The 19,204-nt window shown below is 35.3% G+C and overlaps 1 protein-coding gene across 2 annotated transcripts; it reads left to right on the top strand.

Moving 5' to 3' along the window:
* Window positions 1-1,455: 1,455 nt before the first annotated feature.
* LOC131856274 (disease resistance protein Roq1-like) lies at window positions 1,456-11,570 on the top strand. Of its 2 annotated transcripts, XM_059207810.1 has the most exons (7): window positions 1,456-2,153; window positions 2,276-3,356; window positions 3,451-3,726; window positions 3,822-5,138; window positions 5,388-5,958; window positions 6,079-6,188; window positions 11,129-11,570. In XM_059207810.1, exons 1-5 carry the CDS (start codon window positions 1,606-1,608, stop codon window positions 5,862-5,864), a joined length of 3,699 nt encoding a protein of 1,232 aa, XP_059063793.1. In that variant the 5' UTR covers window positions 1,456-1,605; the 3' UTR covers window positions 5,865-5,958; window positions 6,079-6,188; window positions 11,129-11,570. The 2 variants fall into 2 exon arrangements, with proteins under 2 accessions (XP_059063793.1, XP_059063794.1); XM_059207811.1 differs by lacking the exon at window positions 11,129-11,570 and having other exon boundaries at window positions 6,079-6,318.
* The last annotated feature ends 7,634 nt before the right edge of the window (window positions 11,571-19,204 follow it).

Here is a 19,204-nt window from a genome sequence, read left to right as displayed (position 1 = left end):
ATTCGTGCAGGGTCGGGTATTCTTGATTGACCAAGAATTCTGGGGAAGCATAAGCTTCAAGGTTGGACGGAAAAGCGCCTGAATCTTGTTCTCGTCTTCATGCTAAAGATTGCATTGGCGATAGCTTGGGTTGCAGATCAACGAACGCATCTCACCCTTTACTTTGTATTATTTTGTTATTGAACTTGCGACAACTTGAAATGCGTAAGTATTGTATGATCGAAATACTACTTTTATTGATTTTTTTTTGAATAAAGAATAGTTATCTTTTATAGAAATTTCGTGTTTATTACGATCTAAATGGAATGATCAAATGAAGCTATGGATGGAAAAATGGAATGAAATAGATTTATTAACTGATTTATGAGTTTATTTAAGAATAAAGAGTATTTCGGCTATTATTTGAAGTTAGCTCGATTTACGTCTTTACATTTCCTATCAACAAAACAAAAATCACACCAAAACAACTAGATAAACTTGATGCCCCTACATTACTCAATCTCTACTTCTCCTTTGCCTACATTTTCCGTGCAACTTGCCAGTCCTTCCCACTTTTATCTATTTTGGCATTCAGTGCACCAAAGCATGAGGGTTTTGTGTGATTCCCACCACCATGAACCCCAAGCCTTCCATGGACTGAACCAAACTTGACCATCGAAGAAGAAACTACATGCTGCCAAAAACCCCCTGAAAGGTTTGTGGGCTAGCATTGACCATCTTGAGGGTCATCATCCATGATGCAAGACATCCCTACATCACCATGCCTTTGTAGGAACCCCAAATGCAGAAGATAGCTGCAGTAACGACATCACGCCTCTATAACTTATCTCAAAGTACATTGATATATTATTTCAATAAAATGACACATTTAGATCAATAAAATAAAAAATTCATAGATAAATTTTTATTTATAATAAAATAAATATTATAACATACATACAATTTAAAAAATAAAATTAATAAATAAATAAAATATTGATTCCATTACTTACACTCTAATTTTTCTTATTTATTTCTTTACAATATATTTTTTCTAAATATTGAAAACCAAAGTAAAATTGTAAGAAAATAAAAAACAATAATTATTTTAAAGCTTATTTACAAATCAAAATTTTTAAATTTACTATTGCAATTAAACATAAATTTCTACATTAAAAATAATTAAATTAGAAAAATTTCAAAACAACTTTCAAGATTAAAAATATTTATACTCTTTAAAAAAATATTCTAAATTAATTATATTTTCATAGATACTATTATTATAATAGAAAAAGTTTTTATTTTTTAATATAATAATATATTATAAATTAAAATAATATAAATTATAACAAATCAATTGTATGACTTAATTAATTTTAAAATTATAAAATATAACATAAAATTTAAACAAATACCGAAAAAGGATTGAATAATCTTCCCGAGGAAAAAGAGTTCCGCGGACCGTCAAATTCCGCTGGACCATTATTGACGGCTCGGAGGAAATACCACGCTGTAGTAAGGTGTACAACGGTTTCTTGTGCTACCTTACCCTGCACACTCATTTCATTCTGTTCTTCCTCTCAAGTCGAAATACGTCCTGTTTTCACTGTTTCCGTTCTTTTATCCATGGCATTTTCTTCCTCGTCTGGCCAACATAGTGAGGAACCTCGTCATCTCTCTGTAATTGAACCTTCCCAAGGATCGAGACTAGTAGAGGAATGTCCAAAAGAGTATGATGTCTTCATTAACCACAGAGGCCCTGATGTTAAAACAACTTTGGCTCTTCAGCTTTACAATTCCCTTCAGGATTTAGATGCGCAAGCGTTTCTTGATTCCGAAGAGAAGGAAATTGGATGCTCGTTTCCTTCTACAATTACTACTGCCATCCGATCCGCTACAGTTCACATAGCTATCTTCTCCCCAAAATACGCAGAATCAGCCTGGTGTTTGGAGGAGCTGGTCTTAATGTTACAAACAACTGCCATGATCATTCCTGTGTTTTATGACGGTGTGCAGCCTTCTGATCTCCGCCACGTTGAAGCAGGAAAGTATGCCGAGGCATTTGTGACTCATACACAGAAGGGGAGGTATAGCGGAGAGCAGCTTGAGGCCTGGAAAAAAGCCCTGAAAAATGAATCACTTACCGCTGGCTTTGAATCCAGCAAGTATAAGAAGTAAAGCTTCTTCTTTGTGCTTTTAAATCTATTCCATTTATTTTTCACAAAATTTATTGATTTGAGTCAGCATATATGTCCTTTTTATGAAACCTTATTTTTCCTTGTAATTTCGGTGATAGCGATCTATGTGAAAGCATAGTGGTAGAAGTGAAGAAAGAGTTGGAGAGGAAAGCACCTGAATATGTTGCAGAACATTCCGTGGGACTTGATAAGCTGCTAGAAGATTTTGAAAGATTCTACCAGAAGAGAAAGGCGGAAGGGCAGGCCAACATTCTCGGAATCGTTGGTATGGGTGGGATCGGGAAGTCGACTCTGGCCAGAGAGTTTTTCAATCGGAAAAGATCCGAGTACCACGGGGCATGTTTTCTAGCTAATGTTCGAGAAGCATCTAAAATGGGGAAATTGCCTTCATTACAGTGTAAACTTCTCAAAGATTTGCTTCGAAAAGATCATCGCGAATTTGGATGTAAAGAGGAAGGGATCAGCTATCTCATGAAACGCTTTAAAAGTGTAGACAAGCGTTTCCTCATTGTTTTAGATGATATTGATCATTTGGACCAGTTAGAAGCTTTTCCTATCTTGAAAAACTTAGGTAATAGTTTAGCAATTGTTACAACCCGTGATGAAGGTGTGCTCATAAACGCTCAAATTTCTATTCGTTATAAATTGAAAGTTATGAGTCAAGAACATGGATCAGAGCTATTTTGTTGGCATGCTTTCAAGCAACGCCATCCGGCTAACGGATACAGGGAAGTGGTTAAGGATTTCATAGATGTATGCAGAGGCTTACCTCTGTATCTTCGAGTTCTGGGCAGGTATATTCGTGGTAGAAATCCCAATGATTGTCTGTGTGTTTTGAATAAATATAAGGGCTTACTGCATGGAGACATAAAGGACAGCCTCAAAATAAGTCTCGAGACATTGGACAGAGAGGAAGAAAACGTGTTCATGGATATGGCATGTTTTTTTGTTGATAAATCAAAGAGTGTGGCCATCAGAGTATGGGAGGGATCCGGATGGAACGCTCAGTATATATTGGGAAAACTTAAAGAAAAAGGTATTGTGGAAGAAATTGAATATAGGTGGAATAAGGAGCCCGTACTGACGATGCATGATCTCCTGCGGGACCTTGGAAGAGAAAGGGCAAATGAACTACAATCTCCTCGTCGCCTGTGGTATCCCGATGATCTTAGGGATTTGGCTGGTTCCTCATTACTTTTTGCAATGTTTTTGGCATATTGAACTATTCTTCTTCTTAATGCAGCACAATTTTGACCTTGTTCTTTAAATGCAGGAATCAATGGGATTCCGACAAATTCTTGACAGCAGTGTCAGCATTAACTGGAGGTGTTTCCAGTCGATTGTAGACAGCTCCATGGGTGCTGAAATTACATATTTTTTAGCAAATTCGGATGGCTTGATTCAGAAACCAGCTTCTTTGCTATGGCTTGAACTTGATTTCAATCGGCAACAGTGGGAATGCATTCCTCCTTGGATTCCTCTGAGAAAATTGCAGTTTTTAAAACTAATGAATGGAGATCTCAAAAGGTTGTGGCAGAGCGACGTACAGGTATGCTATTTTCATTGAAAAATGAATTTTCATTCTGTAATAACAGCTTTTTGCTTACGACTGAATGTTTGAGACAAATTTATTCTGAATTTCAGGCACCTTCCTCTCTGAAAGAGCTGCAGCTTTCTCAAACCATTTTTGTTGAGGGACCAGATTTGTTGGGCAAGTCAAATCATTTAGAAAAAATATTAGTAAGCGTAGATAACATGACAATTGAAGGGTGGTCCTTTTTAGAATCCCTTATACTTAATCCTAAATGTTTGGTTTTGGGGCCTTCCAAATTAAGTGTAGAACTCGTGTCCTGTAGAACTGGAGAGCCAGTTATTTCAAGTATTTATAATTTGTCTAATGTCAGATTAAGAGGAATATTGGATTTGAATAACAGGGGACAGTCCCTTCCTGTTCAATGTCCCATGTGTAGCCTTCAAAAGCTAGAGATTTTCGACCAACATCTTGTAACCAAGGTCTTGGTTAGCGGATGTCATTATCCCAACATCAAATCTCTTGTCCTTACATCCATGGAAGGCCTAATTGAACTAGATTTGAAAATGGTATCAAGCCTCGATAATCTTGAATTGACTAACTGTAAAAACTTGAAAATTGTGACAGGAATATCTGGTCTTCCAAATCTTGTAACCTTAAACATTAATAGATGTTCAGTACTTGAAGAATTGCCATGTCTTGACCATCTGATAGTGCTACAGACGGTTACGATTGGTAGATGTGAGAAGCTGAAACGTCTTGAGTTGCATAGATGTGAAAATTTAAAATCAGTCGCCCTTAGTTTCATGAAAAACCTGGTTACTGTGGATTTGAAAAGGGTAACTGCATTGAATAGTCTTCTGCTGAATGATTGTCAAAATTGTAGAAGTGTATCAGGTATATCTGATCTTGCAAATCTTGTAACTCTGAACATTAATCAATGCTCAGAACTTGAAGAATTGCCATGTCTTGCCAATCTGAGCTGCCTGCAGATGGTTACAATTGGTAGATGTGAAAAGCTAAATTGCCTTGCGTTCGCTGATTGCAACAATTTGAAAACAGTAGAAATGTGTTTTCTTCCAAAGCTTGTAGAATTCAGCATTCGTCACTGTCCCGAGCTTGAAAAATTGCCACATCTTGTAGGTCTAAGTTGCTTGCAGAGGATTATCATTGATGGATGTGGGAATCTGAAAAGTCTAGAGTTGCGTTTTTTAAATAATTTAAAGAGCCTGAAGGGAATTGTTGATCTGACAGAGCTTGAAATAACTAAATGTCCAGAGCTTCAAGAGCTGCCAAATCTTGCATGTCTTGAAAAACTTACTATTAAGCTGCAGGACATATCAGGTATTGAAGAGTTGCCTGCATTGAAAAATATGCAACTTTTACAGTGCAGCAATGCAGTCATACGGAATTTAACTCACAGGTTACAGGTATTTAATTCTCACATTATGTTTGTCATATTGAAAGAGTTGTTTTATTTTTTTAGTGTGTTATGGATCTAAAGCCCTGTTTTCTTATTTTTCTCAAAAGTACATCTGATTCTAGATTATTTTTAATAATATTTAAATCATAATTAGAAGTAATCTATCCTGGAACTTGAGAAGACCTGTAGTTTTTTCCCTCAGTAAAACTATTTACTATTTAGCTTTTTTATGACATATTTTTCATTCTTCTTTCAGAGGGTGCCGTCAGAGTATATGGCTGCAATTGGGAGCGCAGTGGATGGAGCCAAATCAACTCTACGACCACAATTACTTTCTGATTGGGTTGGTGATGATGCAGTCATTCAAATTAATATCCAGGAAAATAATTTAGAAGACAAGCTAAAATTAATACTCCAACATGGTTTGTTAAGTGCAATCATTGTATGCACTGTTGTGGTGGTTGATAGCGCTACTGCACCTGAGTTTATACAGATAGGACCTAACCCAGGTCCATACCAGCGCCTGGGCAGAGGAGAATGGATCGTTGTAACTGCAATTACCGACCAAGAATTAGTAAGGCATTATCTAGAAAATTTTAAGTGTCTGCATCTGAAGACTTTGTTAAACCGTTCTACAGTAGAAAATGTTTGTATGGTTACGGTTAAGAAAGGCGAAGAATCGAAAACCCTGGCACTAGTGAAAATGATCATGGATCGTCTACTAAAGAAATAGGTACAGGTTCTGGTAACTATGTGCAGCACATTCTACATTAATGGCCTTCCTAAGTAACAAGATGCACGTTGGTCGTTGCTTATTGTACAAAGAGGTAAGTGAAAGCATTTGCTTGATTTATAGTAGAGAGCTTATGCTGAAATAATATTGGTCTTAGATTCAATTTATATGGCTCTTCTGACTTGATCAAGTATTAAAATGGTGGTCTTTGCAGGGAACCACAGCATGCATCTTGTCCTCCATTCCCACATTGTTGTGCATCGATGAGAGCGTATTTCAGTGTATACAGTTATGTTAAAGCTCCATTCCGAAGCACGTAAGAAGGTACTTGGAAGCTTGAAAAATACCTAAGTGAATACCTCAAAGAAGTTTTCTTACAGATGTTTTGCATTTTCAAACTATTCACAAACTTTAGAAATTAGATGGTGCTTATCAGGCACACTGCAACTGTTTTTATTTGTCCCACCATTCTAGCTGTAGTTTTTTTACAGACGTTTTGCATTTTCAAACTATTCACAAGTTTTTTACAGACATTTATTAAAAAATGGCAATTATTTTGGGATAGAAAATCCTCTTTCTTGTTGGTGATATGTCTTCGTATACCAATTCAGTGCATCATTTTGAAATGTTCCCACAAATTCAAATAGTTTTGTCTGGTCTCCCGTAGGACATTTCCTTTGCATTGGTGATTTCAGCTCCATTGTCTACAAATTCAGATTGATCTCTCCTAAAGAGCAGAACCATTGGATGCCAAGAATAGCATTGGTGTTTGCAATGCTCACCACATAAAAATCATCTTTGACTTCATAGTTTCCCTATTGTATACCCAATTGTGGAATTCTTCTTGAGCATGAACGAGTAAATCCCTCAACAACCATGACTTTGAAGGCTTCAAATTTTCTAGTCTTGAGGCCTCTTCGCGCTACAACTCCTCCGTCACTGAAGTTTTGTTTAGCACTCGTATCAATGAGAGAAAAGATTTGCTGCACACACAACACTCCATGAACCCTGAAAGAATGATTCTTTTGAAGACTTGAGATTTGGGCCAAGGTGCCTTCATTTTCTCATTTTTTTTCCAGGTTCTTATGGTGCTTCTTCCTCCTCACTTTTGTTCATATCAGTTTGCTGCTTTGAATTTTTTGATTGAGATTCATCCACTGAATATACCTCCAAATGATGATTTTGACCTTTCTCAAAACACTTATGGCCTAGGGCCCATGGCTTCTTACATGTGAAGCATAATATTTTCCTCAACTCATTTCCAAGGTCATCAATTTTTTGAAAGGGGACTTTTGGACTGATTTGATTCCTTGTTAAAGTTCTTATTTTTTTTATATTGAAAGGTCTTGGTGTCAGTATGTGGCGACTGATCATGCTACTGGGTTAAATTTTGGTGACTTTGTTAGCTGCATTTTTCCCCAAATCAATTAATGGGGGAGTGCAGCAGGGGCAGAGCCCCTCCTGCGGTGTTTGAGGGGACCATCCCTTCAACGGGGGCTTGGGGGTAGAGCCCATGGTAGGTGTATGGGGGCAATGCCCCTGTAGCAAAATTTGACTATTATTTAATAAAGGATTCGACTATTGTTTTGGCATGTAAACTGCCTTTTGTAAACTGCCAAAAAGGGCTTGATAAGTAAGTGGTCGTGTAATGTGAAATTATCATATTGTAATTTGTTCTTTGCTGGATAATAGAAAGACAGTGGATGGCTGTTTCTTGTGTATGTAGCTTGTATTGGGTGAACCACATTAAATCTGTGTGTTATTGTGATTTATTATTTTTACCTCTTTTATTTTGCGTTGTATTTAATATTGTTTATGTTGGAATATGTTTGTTGTTGCACCAAAAGATTGACTTGTTAATGCCCTATACAAAAGCTAGAGATAAATGGATCCATGGGAGGCAGTTAGTCCATGTCCTGAATTTGGAGGGGTATGTTGGCAATTAGTCCTACAATCCCGCCCTCAAGATCACCTGAAGGGATTCAAACTCATAACTTGGCTCTGATACCAATTGTTGGAACATGTGCACCAAAAGATCAACTTGTTAACACCGGATACAAATGAATCCATGGGAGGTGGTTAGTCCATCTCCTGAATCTGAAAGGAGATGCTGATGATTAGTCCAACAGTTTATTGCTCTAGTTTGTCTTAAGTTTATAAACTCCAACACTTGGGTTGAAATTTACTCTTGGGAACAGCAAACTCCATGCTCTTTTCTTTCTTGATTGCTTGTTGGAGTGTTGGTGGGCCAAAAGCTTTGACCCACCCCTTGAGTGTTTAGTTAGCCCTTCATTGAACAACACAAGAAGTCTTCTTTCTGAAATATTTGGCACCATCACCAAAAGCCTTTGGAAATCAGCAATGGCTGTCCCATACTGTCTCAACTGCGCCGATTCTATGAACTACAATTGTGGATCCTTTTTGTCAAATATTTTAAAGAGTTTATTGGTAAACTCATCATAAGTGGTAATAAGATTGTAGCCTTGGGCGATCAACCTGTGGTATCACTATTCATGGGCTGTTCCGTCTAGTTACAAGGTAGCAAATTTGATTGCCTCTTTATTACTTCTGTCAAAGTGAGAAAATTTCACCTTTTCCAAATATTGCTAATAATCTCTTTGCACAATTGGACCTCTGTTTGCTTGCCTTCCACCAGCTCTCTTCTTCTTCTGATTTATAAACTAATCAAAAGACAATATGTCTTGAATCTCTAATGGAAGGGTAACATATTCTGCATAACTTGCTCTGATTTCATTTGCAATGGGAATTTGGATTTCTTGCTCGGGATGTGCCTCCTCCCTACGAGTGAAAGTAGGTTGAAGAGCACTAGCAATATACTCAACAATAGTTCTAGTAGAATGGTCGTTGTCTTGACCATGGTTGTGGGAAGATCAATCTCCTCCATTCTGAACTTGGGGAACATTCTAATTCATTTTAGCAAGTAGTTGGGACGTCATGTCAAGCATGACATCGAACTTTTTCTCTTTGTTTTACTATTCGGACTTTCTCAAGTGGCAACCCCCTTATCTTTTTTGACATGTTTCCTGATGTAATCTCAATATCAACTGCAAGAGTTTGACTTGGAACTAGAACTTTTGAAAAAGTATCATTCACTGGAGTTTTTGGCAACTGATAATGTTCTCCTTTCTGCTCTTTTTTCATAATATCTATATTCTCTTTCACTAGCATTCATCGAGAACAAGCTGCATGACATGGTTAGATGCACAGGTTAGCAAAATCACCAGCTCTTATACTATTGTTGTAACTACTTTATACTTTTTTGAAATTTATCCAATTGAAAATGAGATACAATGCAATGCCTTCAACAGTGTCTGATCACCAAGATCCCAGAGTGGGCACGGTGAGAGAATCGGTGTTTCCAACCGCATGACTGACTAAATGAATGCAATAACAGAAGCAATGGTGGCAAGCCAACCAAAGCATGTAGGCGGCATAGCTATCCTAATCAACACCTCTTCGGCTGACTATGTGAATACATTGCAAGCCAGTAGCAAAATGTCTAAGCTTGACTCAGACCAAAATGGTTGATAATGCCAGCTTGTTCAATGCTAAACCAAGGTGAATCAATACCAAAGTGGTGGATTATGAAATGCTATATGAACTTGTGGTAATCATCCAGTTTTACAATATGAACTGCATACAAAATTAGCTCACATGTATTACAAAACATCATATAGGAAGTATGACTGTTGATATAATCTGATATAACTGTTGATAAATAAAAATTGCTATAACAACCCCAAATAGAACCAAAGACCTTGAACAAATCAATTCCACTGTGAAATAACAGTGTGACACCATGTAGGAATAATGAGAAATGTTGGTGCAGGTCTGATGGCACTTTGTTGCTGCTGTTTTAACTGTCAAATCAGATTGGAATACATGCTGGTGATGCTCAGGGAATGCAAAATAGAAGCATAATACACGACAACTAGAAAGTCACGACAAACTCTTTAATACACTTCACAGAAAATTGGAAATGACTCCATATCAAGTTGGAAATGAGTGCTGATCTGATATAAAGAACCACCAACTGATACAATAGGTACAGAGGATTGTACACCCCCTTTAAGAGCATAACAATAGCATAAGTTCAACTTAGATTTGATGAGATTATCCTCCAACAACCTGGATGCCACCAAGCAACATTAAAAACCTCCAAAAAGTGCAGCGCTCCAGTCAAAGAACTCAGACGTCCCCCTCGCATGCAAATCGAACATATGTACGACCCACACACATACCCAATCTGCCGCTCAAAGATTGTATGACCTGCAGAAAAAATTAGTAACAATAGCTACACAGAAGTTGAATTACAAAGTGCTACCCAGAAACTACCAAATAGGAATGACCTGGAAAGAGGAGTCTGATGTCATGACCCCAAATGAGCCGACTCCTTGGAGTCATTTGTTTTTAAATTAATAATTATTTTTTATAACACAATAACTAGCAGTTGCAGGGGGAGTAGTTGCAGTAGTTGCAGGGGGAGTGTATGCAACAAGGCCGATGGGCCTGATTGTAAAGGCATTATAACATTACAAGGAGGGTTTTATTTTTATTTTTAAGGAATTTGTTTTATAGAAAAGTGCTTTGTAGATGCATCATAATGAGAAAAGGTAATTCAAAGCAAAAATGAACAATATAAAAATGTGCTTTGTAGATGCATCATAATGAAAGAAGAGGTAATTAAAAGTCAAATTGAATAATTTTATTGATATATAGTATTGACACTGTACAAAACCCAACCAATGTTTATGGTTGTTCCCAAAATAAGAAGTTGACCACCCACCATCTCCCATGCTGTTGAATGTAGCATGATGTACTAAATGAAAGTGCCTTGAAGAGTATTTATTACAAATGCTTTGTATTGTAGATTGTACAGAATGAAAGTGTTATAAAGAGTACTTATTATAAATGGTTTGTTTTGTAGACTGTATTAATTCCAACCAATAATATTTGTTGGTCCCAAAACTTTTGTTATCCACCCTCCATCCCCCATGCTGGTAACGGTAGCATGTTATACAACCTTTTGATGTATATTCATTTGATGTATATCATCTTAAACCTGTGAGAAATAAATTGTATTAGGAAATTGTAAATGTATGAAGATAAAGCTGTGAGTAATAAATTGTATTAGGAAATTGTAAATGTATGTAAAACTTGTAGAATACAAATAATATTAAAGGAAGGTACTTACAATTTTTGCTGATGTTGTATTTGGTTGATGTGCTTGTTTTGTTTTGTAGGTTGCTTCGTTCCCAGCCATTTGATACCTGTGAGAAATAACATTGTATTAGAAAAGTTCAAGTGTTTTAAATTGCAAAGTTTTAGATTGAAAAGAATTGTAAAGGATCGTAATTACATCTATTAATAGTAGGATTATCTTTGGTGGTGGTTCTGCAATATGCAAAGTACACCGACAGTAGAAACAAAAGTTAGTATCATTGTTTGTAAAAGTTAGAGTTATTTGGACACCCTTGTAGGTTTTGTTGTTTGAAATGGTGTCTTCATTGATTCCCTGCAAGTAGAAGAAGATCCGCAAGTCGAAGAAGAGAACATAAGTTTAGTAGCCATTAGAAGAAACATAATTGTAAGGAAGTTAAATTGTTGAAAAGATAGTGGGTAGCAGATGTGTACCTGTTGTTAATTGAATCTGAATAGTAATTAAAAATGCTTGTTGAGATGTAACTGGTTACATTTGTTGTTGATCCTGCAAGCCATGACTATTGTAATGCATTGAAATGATTGACAAAAAATATATGGAATGTAAAATCACAATGAAGTTGTGTTTGCAGTACCTGTTTATCTTTGTTTTGCAAGTAATTTTCTTTTGTGATTTGGGAAAGCTTCAACAAACGAGCTTCTTTTTTTTCTCTTAAAATGGTTGACGTCGCCCCTTGCAATCTTGAGTACCTTTGGTAGATGAAAGTCGAGTGAATCCGTAGATGGTTAATTGATTTCACTTTGGAAGGCGTTGTAAATGTAAGGCCTTGTTTCTCTGTTTTGCCAATGTCAACTGTTGCAAAGTCTAGTGTCAGACTCTGTGACTTGTGAATAGTAATACCCCATGCCATTGTTAATGGAATTTGTGTGCGGTTTCCCCTAGTAATTGGTGGTATGGGAACATGTTTTGGATTTGTTGGATCCCATGATGGGCTAGTGTAATGTTGGAAGAGGACCAACACATATTTTGGTAGATCGGGTGGCTTAGAACCTGCATTGTAGACAATCATTTTGATTTGACCCAAAGCACCATTGACAAGCCCAACTTCTATTCATAAATTTGCAATGAGCATTACTTCCCGGTCTATAAAAAGAAGGATTTCAAATGATAGTCGTTCTTCTTGGTGTGTTTGTTTATCTTTGTGGTGTGCAATGATTGCTGTTGCACGCGCAATGGGTGAGTGCAATTGCCTTCACATCTTAATGTTGTGTGCGTTTGTTGCAAACAAATGTTTCTGTTGGTTGAAGTGGCTGTTTTGATCAAGTGTCAAAGCATGGGTTGAGCACATCTGTAGACTTTCCCAGTCTGTTTGCAATGGTGTTGAGTTGCGTATATTAAGCAAAATCTCAAGGAAGTGCATCTGGGAGGGGCTTGTACCTTGTTGTCGAAAAGAAACATCTAAGGGGACAACATTATTGAAGGAGTGCCATAGAGCGAGTGCTGTTGAGTGGGATGCATACAATGGTTTATCCATAACTGGGGGAAGTTGTGCAAGATCACCAACCAAGATGATTGAGAGTGCTGCAAATGATTCATGTTGTTTGGTGTGAAAAGCTTGTCACAATCTGTTATCTATCTTGATCAGTAATTGAGGACCAACAAAGCTCATTTCATCTATCAAAATGTAGCGTAAATGTTTGCATTGCTCTTGAAACATTAATAATGAATGGCCTGTTGAGGGTTTGTATTCTTGAATAGGTATACGTAGGGCAACATGGATTGTGGTAGCCTGAATATTATATGCGGATACACCTGTTGGTGCTAGTACAAGCAATGGGTATTGTGTAGGATCTAAATGAAAATTTAATTGTCTACGTATACGATCAATAAGAAATGACTTTCCAGTACTTGCCGTGCCTTGAATAATCAACCGTAATGGTGAGGAATTCAAATTTTGTGTAGCATACAATTTTATAATATCAAGTGCAGTATTTCGGTTTGCTGCAAGCTCAAAGGTATTAGGTGCATTTGAATGTATGTTGCCAAGGGTGTGGGCTGATTGGCTTTTCTCCGTTGAAATGAATTGAGATGCTTTTGTATTTAGCATTTCATAGGTATAGAAGCACCCCAATTAAATTGAAGATTTAAATCACATTTGCCAAGCATTTGAAGAGTAGCAACATCAAAGCTGTTTGAGGCTCCCATTTGTGACAAGAACTCCCATTCGTAGAGGTCTTGATCAGTAGATTGTGGAATATCTTGCAACTGCAGGTCTTCACTATTTTCTATAGTCAAGTTTTCTTCAATGACATTTACATGCCACTAGATGTAATGAATACTTTGAAGTTGTTTCCAATTCACTATAATTTCATTAGTTGAGGTACCTATATGTAGAGGGATGTTGCGGAATGGCTTGTACAAAAGTAACTCACTCCAACATAAAGTTTCAAAAGTAGTGTCGACTTCTGAAGGTAAGGATTTATACTGGGGGTAGACGTTTACAATTGCTGGTAGCTTTCTTTTTATCCATTTACATGACTTTCATTGTTCACAGTAAGTATATTGTTGAGCTGAATGGAGCAATGTTAGGTTTGCTAACTCTGATGGTCTTTTCATGTAATTAGAAATGAAAGAAATGGATGTTTGTGAAGCTTCATCACAATTTATTATCCGTTGGAAGATTTTTTTCCCAACATTGAGGGTGACAAATTGACGTGTGCAAGAGATCAAGGGGAGTTTAAGCAACATGTGGCAAGTTTCTTGAGAGCTAATGTCCCTATCAACAACAATTCCCTTTCATGAATCTTTGATATGCTAAGAGAATTGTATCTTCTGAATTTGTTGATCCACCAATTCTTTTTAACATGTCAGTATAGCTTTCTGCTTTACGTTCAGTTTTCAATGCGTATTTTGATATATATTGGAGAACTGCCTTTTTGGAGCATACTGCCTGACAATAAACATTAGCCCTCCATATGGCGAGCGTCGTTGGGTTGTGAACATTGAGGCGACTATCATTCCTTGTTGGCTTGTATGATGGGCTAATATTATGGGCTAAAGTCAATGACGAGTCATGTTGTTCAGGCCAAGGTGCTTTGTATCGACATTCAAGTGTTGAGTTTTTTTTTTCAAGTAGGTAAACTCTGAACACTTCTTATGCCGTTGAACAACATTCACCAATTAAGTGTAGTCAGTGCAAGGATCGGATCTGAAAATGACATCTGTATTTTAAAGACATGGATATGAAATTGCAGGTATATACTGCCTATTTAAGCGGTCCACTTCAGTGCATAGATTCCATGCTATGATGCATTGGTCAAATAATTTTTTAACTGATTGAATGCTTTCATGGTCCGACCAATCAAGGTTGTCAATATTAGGTGCTTGTGGCAGCCACAGAAAACCATAAATATGGGCAGAGCCTCGGTGTTGCCATTCATATCTGTACTAATGGTTAGTGGCATGCAACTGTTTGACAACGACTTCATCACGAAAGATCTGAAATCTTAAGTGCAAGTATAAAGTTGTTATATGCGGGTTATTGATCGAATTCTCAATAGATTGCCTTCTATTGTGCTGCATAGTATTTGACTGTGTTTTTGGGAACGTTTTATGCAGGTTAGGCCATTTTGTATCAGCTGAGCTTAGAGTAAAGAAAAGTGTTGGTGGACCTAACTATTCTATCATTGTTGTAAGGTCTCTACAGGATTTGCTCCAAAATGCACGTGTCTCGCGCAAGGAGGCAGCATATCGCATTATATGATTTGGCAATTCATTTGATGATGTGTTATGTAAGTACTCTCTTAGGCCATGAAGATTCAGTGGAGGAGAGTCTTCTAAATTTGTCTTTATGAAAACAACACTTGATTGTTGACATCGATGCCTCATCATAAGGTTATAGATATGATATCTAAAACGGACATGCTGGCCAAATCTTTGATCAAAATATTTTATCAAGTGCAAAGCATATTCATGTAAATGTACATGCCTTATTTTGTCTTGAAGTGGTAAAGCCGATCCATTAGGGAACAGTTTGGGGAATGCCATTGAAAGTAGGCCTTCTGTATTGTACTCATTGATAGGTGATGTACTAATTTGTGGCCAAGGGACAACATTGTTGTCGGTATTATCCAGAAGTAGGATTGTCTTGATTGCATCAAGTTCAGGTATTGAGGATGGAAGCCGTGGAATGAATGAAGAAAAGTTTTCTATGACTTCTTCTTCGTTGTTGATGTTGGCCACATCAGGAATTTCTTGTATAGGTTCTTCTTGAGGTGAAGGTACTGAATGTAAAAGGTCTGAAATGTCAGTGCTGTGCTCAGGTAATAGCTGTACCACATCGAAATAAATGACAACATCTTTATAGTATTGGTCATGCTTTATTTTGTAAGTCAATGCATTCATGACATGAAACCTATTAACATAACAATCATAAGTTAACCCTTGTAGATTAGTTCTATGGACAATAAGGATTTCTAAATGCTGGATTTCGTGGGGCAAGGATAATGCGATTTCTGAAATATCTTGTGGGAAGCTAATTGTGTGACCATAATACTTATATTGTCCTCCCCTTGCATGACTAACTTGCAAAACAGGGGCAATCCTTGCTATGAGCATTTCTTCTACTTGAGAAAAAACACTTTAAAATAGAAGGCTGCTCACCTGGGTCCATATTGTTGGATAATGAGAAACAATGGATTCCTCTTTCACCAGAACATCTCATGCATATAACTACATGGTTGATTTTTTTAATAGTCATGCCCACATAGCTTTCTCTACAAACAGAACATGTCTCCGTAAGCTCCAACATATCAATTTTTTTTCGGAAGTTAGATAAAGCATGTAGGAATGAAGGAGTCTGCAGGGTGAGTTTGGGAGCAGTAGAATGTGTTTGAGCCACATTACTTTGCTCAAGGTCATTGCTTTCTATTTGTAATAGAATGTCTGAGTTAATATCAAACGCTTGTTGTGCACGACGCTTCATTTGGCGTTTGTTGGAGATATTGTCTCTATTCTTTGCATAGTAAGTTATATTTGTTTTCTTCCTCCTCCATTTGACAACATCACCTTCTTGAGTGGAACGTTCAATAGATATCTAATAGTTTGAAGAGAATAGAGGTATGTTACAATTCTAACAATTGAAGAGAGAAAGCATTGAAGTATGTATTCAGAAGCGTATGGGAATTGAAAACTGCTTAATCTCATCTGTACTGTTCTTTTGTTTAGTTTTGTGGTGGTCATTTTGTTGTGTGATGTATTTGTTGTGCAAGTGTTCAATTTACTAACGTGTAGTTTGCTGAATGTAGTACTTACCTATGAGTTTTCTCGCCAAAGCTATTATTCAAATATACATATGCATAGATATATAAAATTATACATACATACAGATGTATGTATATATATATATACACATGTACATACATACATATCAATGAAACATGTGTATATTAGTACACACACACACACACACACACACACACACACACACACACACACACACACACACACACACACACACACACACATATATAACTGTGTATAAATATAATTTTGTATAGAATTTGATTTGTATATTGGGCGCATACAAATCATGTTGGCCTCTTAGTATACACATGTTTAGTTGAGTAGAATTTAGAAACGTATGAGTATTGGAAACTGGTTAATTTAATTTATAATCTTGTTTTGTCTAGTTTTGTGATTGTCATTTTGTTGCAAGATGTATTTGTTGTGCAAGTGTTCAATTTTCTAATGCGTATTTTGCTGACTATAGTCTTTACCTATGACTTCCCTTCCCAAAGGCATTATTGAAATATACATATGCACAGATATATAAAATTCTATTTACATACAGATGTATGTATATATACATATGAATGAAATATATGTATATCTGTATACATAGATATGAACATATATAAATACACATGTATATATATAAAATTCTATAACTGTGTATAAATATATTTTTGTATAGAATATTTTGTATATTTGGTATTTTTTTATAATTTTGGGTATGATAACATTTTGAGAATGTGATTATGGATACACATTTCTATATATATATATATATATATATATATATATATATATATATATATACACACACACACATATATTTATACATATATTTATACGTATATATATGTATATATATATGCATGTATGAATGTATATCTAAAAAAAAAACTATATACAAGTATGTGTATATTTGAAGAAATAGATATGCACAAATAAAAATACATATATATGTGTATATATGTATAAATTTTTTATAAATATTTATTTATTTACAGATACTTATATATGTGTACATATCTTTAGACTGTATTTTGTATATAGAAATATACATAAGTATGTTCATATGATACAAAAAGAGTGCAAACAAAGATAAAAATGCAAGTAATGAAATGAATAGGAAAGTGCATTGAACTGTAAATACTTTTATATGAAAGAAATCTGAAGGAAACCATTTTGTGTTGTGGAAGGTAAGTAACCATCATACATGAGCATGCAGTCTCAATATAGGAATATAAATAAGCACATTTACATCATAGGCGAGGAGAGCAATTAAAGCTAAAAATGCAAGGTACAAAACATATTGAAAAGTGTGATAACTTTGTAGAAAGATCATAGTTGAAGAAATTAATTGCTGGGAAATAATTAATGTATGAAAGGAATAGAAAATTGGAATTTTCAGATAAATGTAAATATGTAATTGTACAACAAAACATGAACAGTAAGTACTTATATACGAGAGGAATCTCTAGGAAAGCAAATTTTTTCTGCAAGGCAATTAACTAGCATTGATGAGTATGCAGTTAAACATATTGTGCAATGCAGTGACGAGTACTTCCAGAAGAGTTTGAAACCTTGTATAGTTAGTTGTGCATAAACATATAAATATATCTATATGTAGAGATGCAAATTCTTACTATTCAATATGCAATTGTAAATGTGATTGTTGACATGTGTGTATGAATTTTTAAACTACATATAGATAGTTATTGAGATAGGAATTCTCTATTATAATATTTATGCATACATAAATGGACTACTTTTAATTATAATAGGACATGCAAAAGTAATAAGATGACAATAGGAAAGTTTATGTGGTAAGGAAAGAGAACAATAAAATCTAAGAATGCAATGGAAAAAAGATATTGAAAAGTCTGCTGACTTTGTAGAAAGATCATAGTTGATGAAATTAATTGGTGCAAAATCATTAATGTATGAAAGGAATAGAAAACTGGAATTTTTGGATAAATGTAAATATGTATTTGTACAGGAAAACATGAATAGTAAGTACTTATATACGAGAGGAATCTCAAGGAAAGCAAATTTATTCTGTAAGGCAATTAACCAGCATAGATGAGTATGCACTTAAACATATTGTGCAATGCAGCGGCGAGTACTTCCAAAAGAGCTTGAAACCTTGTATATTTAATTGTCCATAAACATATAAATATATCTGTATGCAGAGATGCAAACTCCCACTGTTCAATACGCAATTGTAGATGTGATTGTTAACATGTGTGTGAATTTTTAAACTAAATATAGATAGTTATTAAGATAGGAATTCTCTACTATAATATTTATGCATACATAAATGGACTAATTTTAATTATAATAGGACATGCAAAAGTAATAAGCATGATAGTAGGAAAGTTTATGTGGTAAGGAAAGAATTGCAGAGAGATAACAATGAAATTTTAATGCAATCTGTTATTTATGTAAGATATATATATATATATATATATATATATATATATATATATATATATATATATATATATATATATATATATATATATATATAGTTGTGTATTCATAGAAAACAATCGTTTGTATTTGTAATTAGAATTATCTCAATATACAAAAAAGTTCTACATAATACAGTAATCAAAGGAAAATCGATAAGGCTATCAAGAGAACGTTTAGCGGATGATGGTGTATCTTCACTCATCATTTCTGGTTGTTGTTCTTTGAACAGGTATACTAATTTGCCAAAGAATTGACAATCGCTTTGTTTAACTTGTAAACTAAGTATTATAATAGTACTGTAAAATGAAAATACTTTTCTTTAAGTTTCTTTGAATTGTAGCTGGAAACAATTAAATAGCATAGCAGGATATTGTATTTAATAAACATATTATGCTTC

Source organism: Cryptomeria japonica, chromosome 7, assembly GCF_030272615.1.
Source record: "Cryptomeria japonica chromosome 7, Sugi_1.0, whole genome shotgun sequence".
Taxonomy (NCBI): domain Eukaryota; kingdom Viridiplantae; phylum Streptophyta; class Pinopsida; order Cupressales; family Cupressaceae; genus Cryptomeria; species Cryptomeria japonica.
This window is presented reverse-complemented; position numbering and strand designations above follow the sequence as displayed.

Coding starts and splice junctions, on each gene's coding strand:
- LOC131856274 (XM_059207810.1), top strand. CDS start 1,606: ATGGCATTTTCTTCCTCGTCTGGCCAACATAGTGAGGAACCTCGTCAT. Junction 3,727..3,821: donor TGTGGCAGAGCGACGTACAG/GTATGCTATTTT, acceptor TCTGAATTTCAG/GCACCTTCCTCTCTGAAAGA. Junction 5,139..5,387: donor ATTTAACTCACAGGTTACAG/GTATTTAATTCT, acceptor TTCTTCTTTCAG/AGGGTGCCGTCAGAGTATAT.